General features: G+C 47.5%; 2 protein-coding genes across 3 annotated transcripts in view; both read right to left on the bottom strand.

The window, feature by feature from the left end:
* LOC140385626 (copine-3-like) overlaps positions 1 to 2,966 on the bottom strand; it is a 91,972-nt gene extending 89,006 nt beyond the window's left edge. The window contains exon 1 of the mRNA XM_072467959.1: positions 2,859 to 2,966. Coding sequence (XP_072324060.1) covers positions 2,859 to 2,883 — 25 coding nt within the window. The 5' untranslated portion in view covers positions 2,884 to 2,966. The remainder of the gene's footprint in view (positions 1 to 2,858) is intronic.
* A 12,244-nt stretch (positions 2,967 to 15,210) lies between these two features.
* The window catches only part of LOC140385622 (copine-3-like), a 122,900-nt gene continuing 115,676 nt past the window's right edge, over positions 15,211 to 22,434 (bottom strand). For both annotated transcript variants that reach the window (XM_072467955.1, XM_072467954.1), the window contains exon 16: positions 15,211 to 16,684. In XM_072467955.1, coding sequence (XP_072324056.1) covers positions 16,559 to 16,684 — 126 coding nt within the window. In that variant the 3' untranslated portion in view covers positions 15,211 to 16,558. The remainder of the gene's footprint in view (positions 16,685 to 22,434) is intronic.

The raw sequence follows: 22,434 nt of genomic DNA, 5'->3' as shown, positions 1-22,434 counted from the left end.
TCAGCCTTGTCTTTTGCACACATGTGCTGGGCTCCTCTATCATTGAAGATGGGAATATTTATGGAGCTGCCTCCTCCAATGAGTTGTTTAATTGTTCACCACCATTCACGGCTGGATGTGACAGGACTACAGAGCTGAGATCTAATGAGGTTGTTGTGGAATTGGCGAGCTCTGTCTGTTGTGGGCGACATGGTAGCACAGTGGTTAGCATTGTCGCTTCACAGCGCCAGGGTACCAGGTTCAATTCCCGCTTGGGTCACTGTTCTGCACATTTTCTCCGTGTCTGCGAAGGTTTCCTCCAAATCCCGAAAGACATGCTTGTTAGGTGAATTGGATATTTTGAATTCTCCCTCTGTGTACCTGCACAGGCGTCGGAGTGTGGCGACGAGGGGATTTTCACAACAACTTCATTGCAGTGTTAATATAAGCCTACTTTTACAATAATAACGATTATTAAATAAAGATTATTACTTATACTGTTTGCACACAATTAGTCCTTGTGTTGTAGCTTTGCCAGGTTGACACCACATTTTTCAGTATGCCTGATGTTACTCCTGGCATGCTCTCCTGCACTCTTCATTGAACCAGGGTTGATCCCATGGCTTGGCGGTAATGGTAGAGTGGGAGATATGCCGGACCATGAGGTTGCAGATGGTGGTTGAATACAATTCTGCTACTGCTGATGCCCCACAGCGCTTCATAGATGCCCAATCTTGATTTGCTAGCACAGTCATAGTGCCACACAACACGCTGGAGACTATCCTCAATGTGAAGATGGGACTTTGACTGTGTGGTGGTCACTTTTACCGATACAGTCATGGAGAGATGCAGCTGCAGCAGGCAGTATGGTGGTGAGGATGAGGTCAAGTATGTTTTTCTCTCTTGTTGGTTCTCTCACCACCTGCTGCAGCCCCACCCTAGCAGTTATGTCCTTTGGGACCCGGCCAGCTCGGTCTGTGGTGGCACTACCGAGCCACTCTTGGTGATGGACATTGAAGTCCCCTCCCCAGAGCATATTCTGCAGCCTTGCCACCCTCAGTGCTTCTCTAAGTGGTGTTCAACATGAGGAGTACTGATTCATCAGCTGATGGTGGCCAGTATGTGGTAATCAGCAGGAGGTTTCTTTGCCCATGTTAACCTGAAGTCATGAGACTTCATGGGGTCCAGAAACTCCCTCCTGACTGTATACCACTGTGCTGGCACCTCTGCTGGGTCTGTCCTGTTGGGGAGCCAGAACATACATAGGAATGGTGATACTGGTGTCTGGGACATGTCTGTAAGGTCTGTTCAAGGAGTAGGCACCACAACCTTCTCAAGCAATTGCAGATCACAATCAAAAATAAATGTGACCCGACCACTGTCCCCACATCGAGAAGAACAAATATAGATTAACAAGCGCTGATAACACAGGGCATTTGAATGAAATGATTACACATCATACAAATATTAATAATACATACATGGAATGACTGGGAACAGAATAGGAAAGCAATATACTACAGATGCTGAAAATGTGAAACAAAAATAGAATGCTCAAAATGCTCAGCAGATTTAGCAGCATCTGTGGAAAGAAACAGTTAACATTTCAGGTCGCCAGAAATGGAAAAAGTAGAGTCGTAACAGGTTTTAAGCAAATGCAGGGGCAGGGAATGGTGGGAGGAGGAAACAAAAAGGGATGGTCTTGTGATTAAGCAGGAGTGATTGAAGGAAAAGGTGGTCTTGAATGAGATGATAATCAAGCAAGTAAACAAAGAAAGGTTGGACCTAGTAGGAGGTATAAATGGGAAGTAGCAGAATCATCATCAACAACTGATGTCCAAAGTAAATGAGGGCAGGGTTATGATCTGAAATTGTTGAACTCAAATTGACTCCTGAACGTTTCAAGGTGCCTATTCAAAAAAGAGGTGCCATTCCTTGAGCTCACACATCAGACGAGTGAAGGACAGAGGGATTCGAGTGACTTTTTTTGCCCCCGCCCCCTCCTCTTGTGGCTGCAGGCCAATCATCTCAGCTCCAGCACATCAGTGCACGGGTTTCTGAAGGGCAATGCCGACACTGGGATTTTCCTGCCTGCACAGGATCCTCCTGGGATCCTCCGGCCCCACCAAAGGTCAGTGGACGTCTGGCTGGCCCACCGTAACACTCACAGCGGGTCACACCACACACAGCTGGGCCGGAAAATCCCTTGTATCCTTCTTCAGTTGCTTCCACAATACCTCATAAAGTAGAAGTCGAGTTGTCTGCTGATAATTTCAGTGATCAACTCTATATATAAAATGAAGCAGTCGATGCCTGCAGATAGCAAGACCTGGATAACATTCAAGCTTAGGCTGATAAGTGACAATTCGCTCCACACATGTGCCAGGCAATGGCCTTCTTCAACAGAAAAAAAAATCTGATGGGGGGGGGGGGGGGGGGGGGGGGGGCGGTTGATCAGAAAGTTAACACCAGCCACAGAAATGCAATTTCTTTGACATTTTATTTCTCACACCCAGAGCCTTAAGCGAAAACATAATCGCTGAGATTCCACCGCAAAGGGTCAATGGACAGCAGCAGGAAGGCTTACTGACAAACCAGATTTCACACCACGATGGCAACGCACAAACACCGGGTGGCTGCCTGGTTCAGCTCTTATTCTGACGACACCCCATAACGTGAGGCGGGCTCATTCCTCCGTGCTCGCCAGCAAATCACACTGAAGCAGTCTGAAGGAAAACTCCCCGAGTCAGTCGACACACCTCTCACTGAAACTGCCTTCACTGCGTCTCCCCAGAATGGAAAACACGGCATAAAGAAACAACCAGAAGCACCTCATGACATATCATTTCATACCGCGACGAGGGAAAATAAAGTATTACCACTCGGAGCCGCAGCTACATTCATTGATCAGCTCGCGCACAAACCCCCGCTCCGGCTGACACAAGATTCGATCGCACTGCGCATGCCAGTGTGCTGGGCGGGGTTGCAGGAGACGTCATTCCTGTTGACACTTCAGACAGTATGTTTGTGCAGCAGCAAAAGGGTCTTTTAAGACAGGGTCTTGGTGGGTCCACAGCAGCAAAGGAGCTTTTAAGACAGGGTCTTGGTGGGTCCACAGCAGCAAAGGAGCTTTTAAAACAGGGTCTTGGTGGGTCCACAGAAGCAAAGGAGGCTTTTAAAACAGGGTCTTGGTGGGTCCACAGCAGCAACGGGGGGTTTTAAAACATAGTCTTGGGAAGAGAGCGATTTGAAAACAAATTCCGTAAAAATCAGAGTTGCACAACAGATTGTCCAACATGAAAAAAAATAGACTAACATCTAGTTAATGGGTATTTTTTAGAGGAGTACAATGTATTTCAGGAAAGTGCTGTCTTGTTTTCAGTAACTGGTGAAAGGACACTGCACATGGATGTATAATTTAAATAACTTCAGCAAGCTAAAAGCATTTGTCAAATAAATATTTTTTGTGCATATGTAAGGTGGGTTACAGCCCCCCCCCCCCCTTCTCCAAATCTAGGGAAATACAGGAACGGTCAAATATAAAAGTTAGTGATCTGTGAAGGAAAATAGTAATTAGGTATGCCTGTTTTTGAGGAGATTTCATAACATTTTTCCTTGTGCATTTCTGTTTGGTATTCTATATGCCTTTCATATATTTTCAGTTTCTCTTTTGTAAAGGCCCTTGAATAAAGCTTTCCTGGAAGCTTTCAAAGTGATGTTTGTTTTCCACCTCCCACTGAATTGCACTGTAATGGATCATATTGGAGTTAAGAAATCTCTGGGGACTTTCCACACACTAGCCTAGCCCATTACTGCATACATGCATACCACAACAACTGTCAGCTTTTATACGGTAAAATGCCTGCCTCACTTCCTTTTGACAGTTTTTCATTTCCAGAATATTTTGAACCAGCAGCTGTGAGGAAGCTTTCTGCATTATGTTATGTTTTGCCCTAGAGGCCAGTGCATTAATCTGTCCCATGCTGTTGAACACAGAAAATAGTGCTTGAGTAAATTTACAGAATTTACAGTGCAGAAGGAGGCCATTCATCCCATTGAATCTGCACCGGCTCTTGGAAAGAGCACACTTTCCAAGGTCCACACCTCCGCCCTATCCCCATAACCCAGTAACCCCACCCAACACTAAGGGCAATTTATCATGGCCAATCCACCTAACCTGCTCATCTTTGGACTGTGGGAAGAAACCGGAGCACCCGGAGGAAACACACGCACACACAGGGAGGATGTGCAGACTCCGCACAGACAGTGACCCAAGCCGGAATTGAACCTGGGACCCTGGGGCTGTGAAGCAATTGTGCTATCCACAATGCTACCGTGCTGCCCAAAAATCTTTCTTGGTGGTTTATTTAGTTTGAACCTTTTTAATTTGCCTGCAACTTCAGTCTTAATATTGAAATCCTTGACTTAGGTTAACTCTCTATTTGGGATGATGTGTTCATGATGTCCCTGGTGAATTATTTTAGGAAGTTGTAATTCGAAATGAAATGAAAATCGCTTATTGTCACAAGTAGGCTTCAATGGAGTTACTGTGAAAAGCCCCTAGTCGCCACATTCCAGCGCCTGTTCGGGGAGACTGGTACGGGAATCGAACCGTGCTGCTGACCTGCCTTGGTCTGCTTTCAAAGCCAGCGATTTAGCCCAATGTGCTAATCCAGCAAAGTTTAAGAATTTATTGTGACATTTCTATTTTGTACATTGTGTTCGAGATTTTTTCCCCCAGTGCTGTTTCTCACTTCGTTGGATGAAATTCCATTTTCATTATAATGGCACATGAATAAAAATATGATGAAAGGTCATGGACCAGACAGGTTAACTCTGTCTCCCTCTCAACAGATGCTGTCAGACCTATTGTGTATTTCCAGTACTTTATGAGACAAATACATCTGTGAGTTGCACATGTGAAGTCTGACACTGGAATATGTTGGAGCAGATATGTAATTTGTATATATAGTGATAACATCCACTTTGTTTTATAATGCACTGTTTTAGAATGGGAGGAGAATACCAGGATATATTATAATAGGCAGACCATTTGTGGTCACTAAAGCCCAAAGAAGGCATTCAAGCCCGACACACAGTTCAAACACGAGCCACAAGCTGATTATCAGAATCCGAGGGCTGAGGGACATGATAGATTGCAGAAATTGTGGTTTACAATCCTTGAAAGGAGATAACTGCAATATAATTGCATTATTGTATAGATTGTATATTGAAAAAGGTAGCCACTGTTATTATATCAAAAATATATTGAGTGCAGAAGAGGCCAAAGATTTAATCAGGAAAATATCTGCACCCAATGGTCAGGTGCAATAGAGTTCCAATTAAATAATAAGGTGAAAATTGAACTAAATTTATGTTACGACATCCGGGATTAGTGCATGGCCAATTCCAGCCCCACAGAGCTCAGAGTCCCAACACAAGTGGGCCAAATGGCCTCCTTTTGCACTGTAGGGATTCTATGATTACTTCCACGACACATCAATGGTGGAGGGGATGAATGTTTGAGGTGGTGGATGAGGTGCCATTTAAGTAGCTGGATGGTCTTGAACCTCTTCAGTGTTATTACAGATGCATACTTCCATGCAAGCGGAAAGCATTCCATAACATTCATGACTTGTACCTGTCAGGTAACTGAACAGTAGTGGAGAGTCAGGATATGAGTTATGCACCACAGAATTCCCAGCCTCTATCCTGCTCTTGTAGCCACAGTATTTATATGTCTTAAGTTTCCAGTCAGTGGTCACCCCAAGATATTTACATTGGTATCACAGTAATGGTAATGCATTTGAGCATCATGGGGAACTGGTTAAATTCTCTCTTGCTGGAGAGGATCATTGCCTGAACTGTGTGGAGGACAACATTTACTTGCTTCTTACTAGGCCCAAGCTTGTGTCTTTTGTACATGTGTATGGACCTGCTTCAGTATATGAGTCCACAATGATACTGAACATTGTGCAATCGTCAGCAAACACCCCACTTCTGACTTTATGATGGACGTAAGTTCATTGATGAAGCAACTAAGGATCGGGCCCAGGATATTACCCTGAGGAACTCCAGCAGCGATGTTGTTGGATTAAGATTAGTTTCCAACAAGCACATCCATATTCCTTAATATTACTCCAACCAGTCGAGAGTTCCATCGCCACCCCCCCCACCCCCCCCCACCCCCCCCCACCCCCCCCCCCCCCCCACCCCCCCCCCCCACCCCCACCCCACCCCCCCCCCCACCCCACCACCCCCCCCCGCCCCGCCCCGCCGGCCATCCCCGATTCTTATGGACTTCAATTTTTGTCAAAGGCATTCACCCTGACCTCAACTCTTTGAGCACTTTTATTTTCTATTTTTGCCAAGGCTGTCAAGAGACTTGGAGCTGAGTGGCCTGGGGGAATCCATACAAAAGATATATTCATCAACCATGTCACTTACTTAATGAATTGAATCAGGATACTTATTCTTTTTTAATAAAAATGTGGGAGGCTGCATCAGGGTCAGTTTGTACATATTTCTAAAAGTTTGTATTTGGAATCCTTGCTGTGCAGAAGGAGACCATTCAGCCCGTTGAGTCTGCACTGATCCTCTGGAAGAGCACACTATCTCAGACCACTCCCCCCACCCTATCCTCATAACTCCAAAATCCAACCTAACCTTGGACACTACAGGCAATTTAGCATGACCAATCCACCTAAACCGCACTTCTTTTGACTGTGAGAGGAAATCGGAGCACCCAAAGGAAGCCCACGCAGATATGCGGAGAATGTACAAACTCGACACAGTCATCCGAAGCTGGAAGTGAACAGAGGTCCCTGTGATGCAGCAGTGCTAACCACTGTGCCACCATGCCACCAAACTGAGTTTAGAGCCATCCTCTTTTTAAAAAAAAATCAATGAAAGAAATGAACTGCATTTTTTAAAATTAATGTTACAAAAGTATGGGACAAGGTATTGCACAACAACTTAAAGATGAGGGGTGTGAAATAGAGGGGGAATGTAGCCACATTGATAGAAAGATAATTGGAGGGTAGAAATCAAAACTCAAAGGTAAAGATAAGGGAAGATCAAATTGGGAAGCCTCCAAATACTGATCCAAAATGGCAAAGCGCAGTTATCCTGCCTTTACTCATTGCAATGCAAATGACTAAACAGCTTCAGACTGATTTCAGCGACCAGTGTGCCCAGCCAGAACTGTTATTGACTAGCTAGGCACATCATCAGGGGCAGCTAGCCCCCCATAAAACCTGCATGTACTGTGTGTGCAAAATAAGCCTGCAGCATGTAAAATGAACCTGCACCTTTTAAAGGGCCGATGCATGTGGTTAGAGCAGGTGCTGAGAGTCATGATGTCCTTTCTTTGTAGGGCAAAGTAGGTCCTCCAGTCATATCATCTAAAGCAAGAAGGAGCATTTGGTTAATGCCAGGAGTCAAGCCCCAAGACTTGAATGCCGTTCTGTAAGATGTTCAATGTCCTCACAAATGATTACATCAGAAAATGCATCTTCAGATACCCTATCTACAGTATTCAATTGTTCGGTGTTTAATTGTGTATCGATTGACTGTTTTTGTGTTGTTAGTGAAGCCTGGGTGTCGTTACAATGTGCCAAATCTTCTGATGACTGGACCATCGAGATGGGTCACAAGTTGGGAGATGGACGGAAATTGCTCAGGAAGTTTAAACTTCCAATGTTGATTTCCACTCCCTGGGAACCTCCACGAATGTCTCTGACTTTGGGATCATGATGGAGACTTGGGCTAGATACATGGGACTGAGCTGCATACTTACCGTGGAAATGTTAGTTTAATACCTGGTTTAACTCAGTGGTGAGTTAACGTAACTCAACTGATCACCACAAATCACAACCACCCTCCAAAATCAGATCAATCCCCCCCCACCCCCCACCCGATGTGTAATCTCTGCACATATCCGAGGCATAGAATACAATTCTATCCTACCAACCGCAGCCATAGCCACAGCCACTGCTCAGATCACCGTATCATTTTCACTCATCTCCCATAGATCAGTACGGAGCCATTTACCATTTGCTTCACCTTGTCTTCTCACATATTTAGCACACACAGTTCGCACACACAGTCAGCTATTCAATCAGATAGCCACATTAGTCAAACATACTCCACAATACTCATGGATATACTTTCCTCTCTATTGTAAGACAAGGTGGTGCAAAGAAGCGGCAGGAGCTAATTGGAGGGGAATAGATATGCTTCCATGTTCTGAGACCAATGGAGAATAGAGTGCTGAATATTATTCAGTCTGAAATGTTCTCTGTTTCTCGGCCAAATACTGATTGACCTGCTGAGTGTTACTAGCAGTTTTTTGGTTTTGTTTGGTCAAATTTCTAGCCCCACACCAGCGAGAAGGTGCAAATAGGTCAAATTGACCCAATTGTATCCTATTAACTGTCGGGCACCGGATTCTCAAAGCCCGTGTGATTCTGCGGTTCTGTAGACCTGGATTCACGTGGGTGAGAATTGGTGCAGGTATTTCCCAGCGTGGCCCTGACGTGGTGGGCCAGCCACCAGAATCCATTGGTGGCCCCCTTCGCCCCCACAATGCAAATCCTGCCCACCTCCACCATCCATTGGAGGGCCCTCCTAGCCCCCACAATGCAAATCCTGACCACCCCCCCACCAGATCCCTCCAATAAGAGAGGCAACGCCTCCAAAAGAAAGACCACCACCAGAACCCCCCCCCCCCACCACCACCATAAAAGAGACCTCTGCCTGGAAGATTGAGAGGAGTCCCGACAGAAACAGTGGGGGAAAAAAAAAATCACTGCTTTAAAACTCACCTGTGCGCTACACTCAGGATGCAGCTCCAAACTGCCCCCTGCAGGCTGTGGCGCATTTTGCTGCAGAGGAAGACAGTGGGCTGATCTCAGTTTTCTCTGGAACCCCTTCTTGGCCAGCAAAGCTCTCTGCTTGTGATAGTCTTTTGCAATGTACCTTCAAGCAGTCAAGCACCATTGGTCGTGGCCATCGGCGGACCGTCTTCCAGTTGTCGGTGTCAATGTCCACCATCTTCATAATAAGCAATAGGAAAAAGCCAATACAAAAGTGGCAATCCATCCTTTAGGGCTCCAGGTCACCATTCTTGGTGCAAGCTTCAATAGTATGTAGATCATCTTGCATTAAACACAGGTTAAATCAGCATTTTCAGCTCAGACAGTACCTCATCTTTGGTCACCTCAGAGGCCGTCAACACCCCAACGGTCCATTGAACCCCCCCCCCCCCCCCCCCCCCCGTAGATGCTGAAAGCAAATGAAGAACTGAGTTTTTCCAGACTTTCCAAACTTGTTCCAAATAGATTTATCATCTTTCTCCCAACATTCCCTCTCATCCATCCCCTCACCAAAAATGCAATGGTTATTCTGATTTTATTTTGTGAAATTGAAGCAAAAATGCCTATTTTTGTTATCTGATAGCTTGGAGCACAAGCTTGATAATCTTCATTATGAGAGAGTAGCCCCAAGTATTAGTTAAATGTTTGAAAAATGAGATGTAAATAAAAAAGATCTTTAGGCATCAGCTGCAATAAAAGTAGTTTTGCCAGGACTTCCGGTTACGGCTATGCGGAGCTAAGCCGCACGATTCGGCAGCTCCCGCGATTACGGACTTTCGGGCTTGCTAGAGGAACCCCAACGGAATTTTTTTTTTCACAGACAACCCGTGGGGAAGAGAAGAGAGAGGTCCCCGACCGACTTTTATGGACCGGACCCGAAGTGCAACGGCCAAAAAAGCGGCATTGGAGCAGCGGGAGAAGCGAGGGAAAAAAAGCAAAATGGCGGTGGCCAGGGACAAAGAGAAGATGCAGGAATTCATCATGCGCTGCTTCGAGGAGCTGCGTAAGGAGATGCTGGCGCCTATGCTGGCGGTAATTGAAGGACTAGGGATAACCCAGAAGGCCCACTAGGTGAAGATCCAGGAGGTCCAGAAAAGAGTGAGTGAGAATGAGGACGGGCTCTTGGGCCTGGCGGTGAGTCGAGCGGCACGAGGCGCTACACAAGAAGTGGACGGGAAGACTCGAAGACCTGGAGAACAGGTCGAGGAGAAATAATCTGAGGATCCTGGGTCTCCCAGAAGGAGTGGAGGGGGCAGATGCCGCGGCATAAGCGGGCACGATGATCGGGTGATGATGGGCGCGGAGGCCCCTTCGAGGGCGCTGGAGCTGGACGGGGCGCACCGGGTGTTGGCGAGGAAGCCCAAGGCAACTGAGCCGCCAAGGGCGATGGTGGTGAGATTTCACTGGTTTACGGACAGAGAGAGAGGGTCCTGAAATGGGCCAAGAAGGAACGGAGCAGCAAGTGGGACAATGCAGAGATCCGAATTTCCCGGACTGGAGCACGGAGGTTGCCAAGCGGAGAGCAGGTTTCAACCGGGCCAAAGTGGTGCTGCATCGGAAAGGAGTGAAATTTGGAATGCTGCAGCCAGCGCGACTGTGGGTTACATACAAGGACCAACACTACTACTTCGAAACGCCTTAAGAGGCGTGGACCTTTATACAAGCTGAAAAGCTGGACTCTAACTGAGGGTTTGTGAGGGTGGGGGGGTGTTTGAGGGTTGAAGTATGATGGTTGTTGTATATAGGGGGTCAACCACGCGCAGGAAATGTTATATGGGCTGGGGGAGAGAGACTAGGCCGCGACAGGAGCTGCGCCAGAGGGGGCGGGGCAGGCTTTGGAAAGCGCAGGGTTTTTTTTCCCGCGCGCGGGAAGAAAGGCGGGAAGGGGAATGAAGGATTGATTGGGAGACTCCCACACGGGGGGGGGTCAAAGGGACGGCGGGGGAAGCCGGGGTCAGCAGGTGTCAGCTGACTTACGGGAGTGATATGGGGGGAGCAAAAAAGCTAGACAGGGGTCTAGCGGGGGGGAGGGGGGGGGGAAGAGGGTTGCTGCTGCACTGGCCGAAAGGGAATGGGACACAGAAGAGGTGGTCGGGACGGAGGTCCCCCGGCTGGGGAACTGGAGGGCGAGGGAGACGCGGACATGGGACTGGCCCAGAAAAGGAGATGGCTAGTCGGGGGGGGGGTCGCGGCGGTGGGGGGGGGGGGGGGGGGGGGGGGGGGTGAGAGCCCCTCCAATCCGGCTCTCCAATCCAGCTGATAACGTGGAACGTGAGGGGCCTGAATGGGCCGGTGAAGAGGGCTCGAGTGTTCGTGCACTTGAAGGAACTGAAGGCAGACGTGGCTATGCTCCAAGAGACACACCTGAAGGTTGCGGACCAGGTCAGGTTAAGAAGGGGATGGGTAGGACAGGTATTTCACTCGGGACTGGACGCGAGAAATAGAGGGGTGGAAATTTTGGTGAGAAAGCATGTGTCATTTGAGGCCAAGACTCGTAGTGGATAATGGAGGGAGATATGTGATGGTGAGTGGTAGATTGCAAAGGACGTGGGTGGTGTTGGTAAATGTATACGCCCCGAACTGGGATGATGCTGGATTCATGAAGCGCATGTTGGGGCGCATTCCGGACCTGGAGGTAGGTGGCCTGATAATAGGAGGGGACTTCAATACAGTGCTGGACCCAGCACTGGACCGCTCCAGGTCAAGGACGGGAAAGAGGCCGGCGGCGGCCAAGGTGCTCAGGGGGTTTATGGATCAGATGGGGGGAGTGGACCCATGGAGGTTTGCGAGACCGCAGGCCAAGGAATTTTCTTTCTTCTCCCACGTACACAAAGCCTACTCCCGGATAGATTTCTTTGTTCTGGGCAGGGCGCTCATCCAGAGGGTGGAGGGGACGGAGTATTCGGCCATAGCCGTTTCGGACCATGCCCCGCACTGGGTGGAAATGGGGCTGGGCGAGGAGAGGGACCAACGCCCACTGTGGCGACTAGATGTGGGACTGCTGGCAGATGAGGTGGTGTGTGGGAAGGTGAGGGGGTGTATCGAAAGGTTCTTGGAGGCCAACGACAACGGGGAGGTGCGAGTGGGGGTGGTATGGGAGGCGTTGAAGGCGGTGATCAGGGGAGAGCTAGTCTCCATCAGGGCTCATAGGGAGAGGACAGAGGGCATGGAAAGGGAGAGGTTAGTGGGGGAGATTTTGAGAGTGGACAGGAGATACGCAGAGGCCCCGGAGGAAAGATTACTTGGGGAAAGACAACGGCTCCAGACGGAGTTTGACCTGTTGACCACGGGGAAGGCGGAGGCACAGTGGAGGAAGGCACAGGGGGCGACCTACGAGTACGGGGAAAAGGCTCGTCGGATGCTGGCACACCAGCTCCGTAAGAGGACGGCAGCGAGGGAAATAGGGGGAATCAAAGATGGAAGGGGAGCCACGGTTCGGAGTGTAACGAAAATAAACAAGGTATTCAAGGCCTTTTATGAAGAGCTGTACAGATCCCAGCCCCCGGGAAGGGGGGGGGGGGGGGGGGGGGGGGGGGGGGGGGGGGGAAAGAGGGGATGAGACGATTCCTAGACCAACTGAGGTTCCCGAGGATGGAGGAGCAAGAGGTGGCTGGTTTGGGGGAACCAATTGGGTTGGAGGAGCTGAGCAAGGGTTTGGGGAGTATGCAGGCGGGGAAAGCCCCGGGGCCGGACGGGTTCCCGGTGGAGTTCTACAGGAAGTACGTAGACCTGTTGGCCCCGCTACTAGTGAGGACCTTTAACGAGGCAAGAGAGGAGGGGACCCTGCCCCCGACAATGTCGGAGGCGACAATTTCCTTGATTCTAAAGCGAGACAAGACCCACAATGTGGATCGTACAGGCCGAGCTCGCTCCTCAATGTGGACGCTAAGGTATTGGCAAAAGTGCTGGCCACGAGGATCGTGTCCCGGGGGTGATTCATGAGGACCAGACGGGATTCGTAAAGGGCAGGCAATTAAACACTAACGTGCGGCGGCTCTTAAACGTAATAATGATGCCATCGGAGGAGGGAGAGGCGGAGATAATGGCAGCTATGGACGCGGAAAAAGCCTTTGACCGAGTAGAGTAGGAGTACCTCTGGGAGGTGCTGCGTAGGTTTGTGTTCGGGGGAGGGTTTATCAGCTGGGTTAAGCTCCTTTACAGAGCCCCGGTGGCGAGTGTAGTGACGAACCGGCGGAGGTCGGAGTACTTTCGGCTACACCGAGGAACGAGGCAGGGGTGCCCCCTGTTGTTTGCATTGGCGATCGAACCCTTGGCCATATCACTGAGGGAGTCTAATAAATGGAGGGGGGTGGTCCGAGGGGGAGAAGAGCATCGGGTGTCGCTATACGCGGATGACCTGTTGCTGTACGTGGTGGACCCAATGGAGGGGATGGTGGAGGTCATGCAGACTCTGAGGGAGTTTGGGGAGTTCTCGGGCTATAAGCTCAATGTAGGGAAGAGTGAGCTTTTTGTATTACAGGCAGGGGACCAAGAAAGAGGGGACCTACCGCTGAGGAGGGCGGTGGGGAGTTTCGGGTATCTGGGGATCCAGATAGCCAGGAGTTGGGGGGCCCTACACAGACTGAATCTGACGAGGTTGGTGGACCAAATGGAGGAGGACTTCAAAAGATGGGACATGTTACCGCTCTCGTTGGCGGGTAGAGTGTAGTCGGTCAAAATGGTGGTCCTCCCGAGGTTTTTGTTTGTGTTTCAGTGCCTTCCCATCGTGATCACCAAGGGCTTTTTCAAGAGAGTAGGTAGGAGTATTATGGGGTTTGTGTGGGCGAATAAGACCCCGAGGGTAAGGAGAGGGTTCCTGGAACGCAGTAGGGACCGAGGAGGGTTGGCGCTGCCAAACCTAGGGAGCTACTACTGGGCAGCAAATGTGCGATGATCCGCAAGTGGGTTATGGAGGGAGAGGGGGCGGCATGGAAGAGGATGGAGATGGAGTCCTGTAAAGGAATGAGCTTGGGGGCGTTGGTGACGGCACCGCTGCCGTTCTCGCCATCAAAGTATACCACGAGCCCGGTGGTGGCGGCAACGTTACGGATCTGGGGCCAGTGGAGATGGCATTGGGGTGCAGTGGGAGCCTTGGTGTGGTCCCCGATCAGGGGTAACCACCGTTTTGTCCTGGGGAAGATGGACGGGGGGGTTCCAGGGCTGGCATCGGGCGGGGATTAAAAGAATGGGGGACCTGTTCATTGACGGGACATTTACGAGCCTAGGGGCACTGGAGGAGAAGTTTGAGTTACCCCCGGGAAATGCATTTAGATATATGCAGGTGAGGGCTTTTGTGAGGCGACAGGTCAGGGAATTCCCGTTGCTCCCCGCACAAGAAATTCAAGATAGGGTGATCTCGGGTGTATGGGTCGGGGAGGGCAAGGTTTCGGCAATACACCAAGAGATGAAAGAAGAGGGGGAAGCGCTAGCAGAAGAGTTGAAGAGTAAATGGGAGGAGGAGCTGGGGGAGGAGATCGAGGAAGGTTTGTGAGCTGATGCCCTGGGTAGGGTTATTTCCTCCTCCTCATGTGCCAGGCTCAGCCTGATACAATTTAAGGTGGTTCACAGAGCGCACTTGACGGTGGCGAGGTTGAGAAGGTTCTTTGGGGTAGAGGACAGATGTGGAAGGTGTTCAGGGAATCCGGCGAACCATGTCCATATGTTTTGGTCATGCCCGGCACTGGAGGGGTTCTGGAGAGGAGTGGCGGGAGCAATATCTCAGGTGGTGAAAGTCCGGGTCAAGCCAAGCTGGGGGCTAGCAATATTTGGAGTAGTGGATGAGCCGGGAGTGCAGGAGACGAAAGAGGCCGGCATTCTGGCCTTTGCGTCCCTAGTAGCCCGGCGACGGATCTTGCTAATGTGGAAGGAGGCGAAGCCCCCCAGCGTGGAGCCTGGATAAACGACATGGCCGGGTTCATAAAGCTGGAGAGGATTAAGTTTGCCTTGAGAGGGTCTGCGCAGGGGTTCTACAGGCGGTGGCAACCGTTCCTAGACTATCTCGCGGAACGTTAGAGGATGGTCGGTCAGCAGCAGCAGCAACCCTGGGGGGGCGGGGGGGGGGCGTTGCTTGGGGGGGATGGAGGAGCAGGAGATAACATGAAGGGTGGGGGAAACTGGCACGTGCGGGAGAGAGCCAGTGTATAAAGCTATGTAAATATACCATTTTGCCATGTATATATCTTGCTCAGTGCGATTTTGTGTTATCTTTTTACCGGGGGGGGGGGGGGGGTGTTATTGTTTGTAAGGGGAAAAAATTGTGTTGTTGAAAACTTTAATAAATATATATATTTTTTTAAAAAGTAATTTTGCCAGCAATATTAACAGATGAGCTCTAAAACAAACAGCATACGGAAAATTATGTTTTCATGGTTTCTTTATTGCAAAACGTGCCACCAGCATTTTTCATCAACTCTCATTGGCAAATACTTCTTTGTTTTTGAAACAACTCTAACAGCTTAGCTTTTCCTTATTAATTTTTACTCTTGGGTAATTTTGGCTAAATATTTGAAGCTTTTAATAGAATGTACTGCATGGTGCTATATTAAAAGCACACTACACAAGTCATTTTCCAGTTCAATGTTACACCTGATATTTATACTGAATGCGTGTAATTGGCAAAACTGGGGAAATGAGACCACTGTAAAAGTATGCTCTGCCTACCATCAGAAATAATCTTCTGTAAAGCTTAGCAAAAACAAAATCATTTTAAGATCTATGTTGAATATTGTTTTAGAATAATTAAACATGATAATGTAAATTTTGCTAAACATTTAAGAAATCAATTTAGAGGTGAAACATGTTTCTGGGGAAGAAAGTGGTGCAGAGATGTCTGGATGAATAATTCAACAGAAAGCTATTGCATGTAATGGAAAATACGGGAAATGCCAACTTATAACAAAAGTGCTTTCATTTGCTTTCTACTTCTCTCCTCTCATGCACTGCAAATCGCCACTTCATGTCTGCTCACACCAGGAGCTGCTCTAATGATGTGGATTATTGTTGTATCCTGGGTCAACTCCATATAGTTACCTAGACATCATATGGAATCAGCATTAATTTTTTAATATATATATATATTTTAATTTCCTTCCCATGCCCCTCCTTTTTTGAATAAGGAGGCATCTGTACAGGTCCACAGGAACAAACAGCCTGTTCAAGTGTCTCATCCAAGTGGCCACTTTCACGTGGAAGATTTTTTTAGAAATAGGGTCAGGGAACTATCAGAGCTGGATTGTCCTCAGCTTCACACAATCACTATCCATGCTTCGCACAGTCTCGAGCAAGAACTCTGACTGAACGATTCCCTTAATAGCCTGGGAATGGCAAAGCTAATTAACTTAGTTGGTGGAGCAACCCCAGGCTATGACATGCAGCTGAACATGAAAAGGTGCTCAGGTAATACCATGTCCCAATTCAAGCACCTTTAGATCAGCTTTGTGCAAAGCAATGGAATCACATGCAGCCAGACACACCCATAACTTGCATCACAAGAGTAGACCAATCAAACAACTCATTTTCGAAAGAGGCCCCAAATCAAGCCTCAAATCAAAACATTAGTCACACAGTAGGGGGAGGAACAACTTTGTTAACTTTTTCCTTTAGAATAGACTAACCAGAGGCAATTGTTTCACGAATTTACAAGAGCTTAACAAGCTAAATGGCACAGAGACAAGTCTAAGTTTTGAAGGACAATTGTCCGTCAACTAGAAATCCAGAAGGTCTTCAGGTTTTTGTTCTTTTGGAGGAGACATTTTACGTGTGTTGAAATAGCACACCACTTGTTGAGGCACTTCAGCGAGTACACTTTGTGCAAGAGCTTCTTTGGCAGCCTGGAGAAAAGGTCAAAGGTCAATACATGGATCTGGACAAATTTTAAAGTTACCCTAAAATATCATAAACAATTTAAATGTATTTATGAATTCAGATGCAAATCAAATATTTATTCAAATTAATGTAAATCACTCAATTTGCAATAAAAGGAAACTTTAACTTCAGTATACAGCAATTAATAAAACTAGATTTTAATCCTCCTGAATACTTGCGATAAAAAGTGCAATTTAAACACATTACTTTCAATTGGGAGGAATGTAACTAATGTTTGTGATGGGAAATGGAGCTTTATTTCCTTTTACCTTTCGAACCCAGTGTCAGTATTATGGCCATTTGTGTACCCTCAAAAATCCTTCACCAGAGCACTGGTGATTGGTTCTTAAACCATAAGTCTTAAGCTATGTAATTCCCTCCCAAAACATCTCTGCTTCTCCATCTAATTTTTTCTTTATGATCTTAAAAACCTACCTCATTGATCAAGCGTTTGATCACCTATTGTTACGAATCTGGGCCAGAGCCCCATGTTTTGGCACAATCTAATTAGGATCAGTAACTTTTGGTTTGAAGTAGACAAAGTTTGAGATCCCGGGTACTTATTAAGAGAATAAAACCACAAGGTTCCTCAGTTTCTGAACAAAGAAATGTACAGCACAGGAACAGGCCCTTCGGCCCTCCAAGCCCGTGCCGACCATGCTGCCCGACTAAACTACAATCTTCTGCACTTCCTGGATCCATATCCCTCTATTCCCATCCTATTCATGTATTTGTCAAGATACCCCTTAAATGTCACTATCGTCCCTGCTTCCACCACCTCCTCCGGCAGCGAGTTCCAGGCACCCACTACCCTCTGTGTAAAAAAACTTGCCTCGTACATCTACTCTAAACCTTGCCCCTCGCACCTTAAAGATATGCCCCCTAGTAATTGACCCCTCTACCCTGGGGAAAAGCATCTGACTATCCACTCTGTCTATGCCCCTCATAATTTTGTAGACCACTATCAGGTCGCCCCTCAACCTCCGTCGTTCCAGTGAGAACAAACCGAGTTTATTCAACCGCTCCTCATAGCTAATGCCCTGCATACCAGGCAACATTCTGGTAAATCTCTCTGCACCCTCTCTAAAGCCTCCACATCCTTCTGGTAGTGTGGCGACCAGAATTGAACACTATACTCCAAGTGTGGCCTAACTAAGGTTCTATATAGCTGCAACATGACTTGCCAATTCTTATACTCAATGCCCCGGCCAATGAAGGCAAGCATGCCATATGCCTTCTTGACTACCTTCTCCACCTGTGTTGCCCCTTTCATTGACCTGTGGACCTGTACACCTAGATCTCTCTGACTTTCAATACTCGACGGTCCTACCATTCACTGTATATTCCCTACCTGCATTAGACCTTCCAAAATACATTACCTCACATTTGTCCGGATTAAACTCCATCTGCCATCTCTCCGCCCAATCTCCAAACGATCTAAACCCTGCTGTATCCTCTGACAGTCCTCATCGCTATCCGCAATTCCACCAACCTTTGTGTCGTCTGCAAACTTACTAATCAGACCAGTTACATTTTCCTCCAAATCATTTATATATACTACAAACAGCAAACGTCCCAGCACTGATCCCTGCAGAACACCACTAGTCACAGCCCTCCAATTAGAAAAGCACCCTCCATTGCTACTCTCTGCCTTCTATGACCTAGCCAGTTCTGTATCCACCTTGCCAGCTCACCCCTGATCCCGTGTGACTTCACCTTTTGTACCAGTCTACCATGAGGGACCTTGTCAAGGGCCTTACTGAAGTCCATATAGACAACATCCACTGCCCTACCTGCATCAATCATCTTTGTGACCTCTTCGAAAAACTATCAAGTTAGTGAGACACGACCTCCACTTCACAAAACCATGCTGCGTCTCACTAACACGTCCATTTGCTTCCAAATGGGAGTAGATCCTGTCTCGAAGAATTCTCTCCAGTAATTTCCCTACCACTGACGTAAGGCTCACCGGCCTGTAGTTCCCTGGATTATCCTTGCTACCCTTCTTAAACAAAGGAACAACATTGGCTATTCTCCAGTCTTCCGGGACATCACCTGAAGACAGTGAGAATCCAAACATTTCTGTCAAGGCCTCAGCAATTTCCTCTCTAGCCTCCTTCAGTATTCTGGGGTAGATCCCATCAGGCCCTGGAGACTTATCTACCTTAATATTTTTCAAGACGCCCAACACCTCGTCCTTTTGGATCTCAATGTGACCCAGGCTATCTACATACCCTTCTCCAGACTCAACATCCACCAATTCCTTCTCTTTCGTGAATACTGATGCAACGTATTCATTTAGCACCTCGCCCATTTCCTCTGGCTCCACAGAGAGATTCCGTTGCCTATCCTTCAGTGGGCCAACCCTTTCCATGGCTATCCTCTTGCTTTTTATGTATGTGTAAAAAGCCTTGGGATTTTCCTTAACCCTATTTGCCAATAACTTTGCCGTGACCCCTTCTAGCTCTCCTGACTCCTTGCTTAAGTTCCTTCCTACTTTCCTTATATTCCACACAGGCTTTGTCTGTTCCCAGCCTTCTAGCCCTGACAAATGCCTCCTTTTTCTTTTTGACGAGGCCTACAATATCTCTCGTTATCCAAGGTTCCCGAAATTTGCTGTATTTATCCTTCTTCCTCACAGGAACATGCCGGTCCTGAATTCCTTTCAAGTGACACTTGAAAGCCTCCCACATGTCAGATGTTGATTTACCCTCAAACATCCGCCCCCAATCGAGATTCTTCAGTTCCCGACTAATATTATTATAATTAGCCTTCCCCCAATTTAGCACATTCACCCTGTTTATCCTTGTCCACTCTTATCCTTGTCCACCAGCAGTTTAAAACTTACTGAATTGTGGTCACTGTTCCCGAAATGCTCCCCTACTGAAACTTCTACCACCTGGCTGGGCTCATTCCCCAATACCAGGTCCAGTACAGCCCCTTCCCTAGTTGGACTGTCTACATATTGTTTTAAGAAGCCTTCCTGGATGCTCCTTACAAACTCTGCCCCGTCTAAGCCCCTAGCACTAAGTGAGTCACAGTCAATATTGGGGAAGTTAAAGTCTCCCATCACAACAACCCTGTTGTTTATACTCATTTCCAAAATCTGTCTACCTATCTGCTCCTCTATCTCCCGTTGGCTGTTGGGAGGCCTGTAGTAAACCCCCAACATTGTGACTGCACCCTTCTTATTCCTGATCTCTACCCATATAGCCTCACTGCCCTCTGAGGTGTCCTCCCGTAGTACAGCTGTGATATTTTCCCTAACCAGTAGCGCAACTCCGCCACCCCTTTTACATCCCACTCTATCCTGCCTGGAACATCTAAATCCTGGAATGTTTTGCTGCCAATCCTGTCCTTCCTCAACCAGGTCTCTGTAATTGCAACAACATCATCGTTCCAAGTACTAATCCAAGCTCTAAGTTCATCTGCCTTACCCGTAATATTTCTTGCATTAAAACATATGCATTTCAGGCCACCAGACCCGCTGTGTTCAGCAACATCTCCCTGTCTGCTCTGCCTCAGAGCCATACTGGCCCTATTCCCTAGTTCTCCCTCAATGCTTTCACCTTCTGACCTATTGCTCCAGTGCCCAACCCCCTGCCATACTAGTTTAAAACCTCCCGTGTGACACTAGCAAACCTCGCGGCCAGAATATTTATGTCTCTCCAGTTTAGATGCAACCCGTCCTTCTAATACAGGTCACACCTGCCCCGGAAGAGCTCCCAGTGGTCCAGATAACTGAAACCCTCCCTCCTACACCAGCTGTTTAGCTGCTCTATCTTCTTATTTCTAGCCTGACTGGCACGTGGCACAGGGAATAATTCCGAGATTACAACCCTAGAGGTCCTGTCTTTTAACTTTCTGCCCAGCTCCCTGAACTCCTGCTGCAGGACCTCATGCCCCTTCCTGCCTATGTCGTTAGTACCAATATGTACAACGACCTCTGCCTGTTTGCCCTCCCCCTTCAGGATGACCGCTACCCGTTCGGAGACATCCTGGACCCTGGCACGAGGGAGGCAACATACCATCCTGGAGTCTCTTTCACGTCCACAGAAGCGCCTATCTGTGCCCCTGACTATAGAGTCCCCTATGACTATTGCTCTTCTGCGTTTTGACCCTCCCTTCTGAACATCAGAGCCAGCCGTGGTGCCACTTCTCTGACTGCTGCTGTTTTCCCCTGATAGGCTATCTCCCCCGACAGTATCCAAAGGGGTATACCTGTTCGAGAGGGGGACAACCACAGAGGTTTCCTGCACTGACTGCCTGCCCTTTCTGGTTGTCACCCATTTCTCTGCCTGTACCTTGGGTGTGACCACATTTACATAACTGCGATCTATGACGCTTTCCGCCACCTGCATGCTCCTAGGTGCATCCAACTGCTGCTCCAACCGAACCATGCGGTCTGTGAAGTGCTCCAGTTGGGTGCACTTTCTGCAGATGAAGCCATCCGGGACACTGGAAGGCTCCCGGACCTGCCGCATCTCACAGTCAGAGCACAGCACCCCTCTAACTGACATTGCGTCAATTAATTAGTAAATTAAATTTAAACGTTTTTTAAAAAAGTTACTGTTAACTATATGTTACCTGGCACTATTATTTTGTTTTCCAAATAAAATACGTTTTACAAAGTCAAGAAAGTAAAACAATTTACAATACCTTTCTTATACTCTAACATTCAGAGTTAATGTAAGGTACATGTGAATTAACAGGTAAACTATGGTAAACACACAACACTGCACAGTAAATGTTAGATGTGACCAAGACAGACAACATAGGTTTCTCAGCAACCCACCCAGACATCAATTTCATTGTACGTTACACAACCTCGTTAAAATTCTGTCTCCCTTATAAGGGATTGCAAGTTTTCACTCTTCCCCTTCAGAAATCTAGCCTCAGAATTCCCTGCAAAGTTCAGTCCCACTCAGACTGTTCCAATGACTGCTCATCTCCCAGGGTTTTAATCTTATCTCTCGAGATTACGTTCCCAATGGATTCCTCAGTCTGTACTCCAATGCCAACTCAGCCACAACTCCAGCCCTTCAGCCATGTTGAGCAGAACACCACTGCTTCAAAGGGATATCTTTGTCCCAACAACCCACAGCACAGAGTTACCGAGCTTCCGGAGTCTATTCAGCTCTTCTGGGCTTCTCCAGAGCCCTCTCTACCAGGAGCCTGCCAACCCAGCTCCTCGGAGTTAGCTGCACAAAGCTTATATTCCTGTTCCCCATTCTCTCAATGACTAAAGTTGCCCAATCCTTAAACTGTTCTTCACTGACCTATCAAAACACCACTAGGCAGGATGAAATGTCACAAATATGGGAGTATCCTGTGTTCTGAATGTTACAATCTCCACAGGGGACAAGAAAGCACAAAAAAATGATTTAATGACACTATTCTAATGTCTTGTGTTTCAGTGTCAAATTTGGCCTGATAACAGCTGCAAAATATTTTGGGACATTTTATGACGTTTTATTATGTAAATACAAATTGTTGTTAGAAGATAATGCTATCATTCAAGCAGTATAGAACAACTTTGGAACTAAAATTCCTACAATAGAATCTGTAAGATTTTGGAACTACCAGACAAGGGTACAAAACAATTCGTGGAGCAAATACCACTTACCTGCCCTCCAGCCATGCTCTTTAAAATTCTTTTAATTTAAGCAATGTTCCATTTCTGTTTGGAAGTTACAAAGGACTCCACTTCAATAAT

Source organism: Scyliorhinus torazame, chromosome 11 (genome assembly GCF_047496885.1).
Source record: "Scyliorhinus torazame isolate Kashiwa2021f chromosome 11, sScyTor2.1, whole genome shotgun sequence".
In the NCBI taxonomy this organism is placed as follows: Eukaryota; Metazoa; Chordata; class Chondrichthyes; order Carcharhiniformes; family Scyliorhinidae; genus Scyliorhinus; species Scyliorhinus torazame.
Note: the sequence above shows the minus strand (reverse complement) of the source record. Positions and strands in the feature narration are given on the sequence as shown.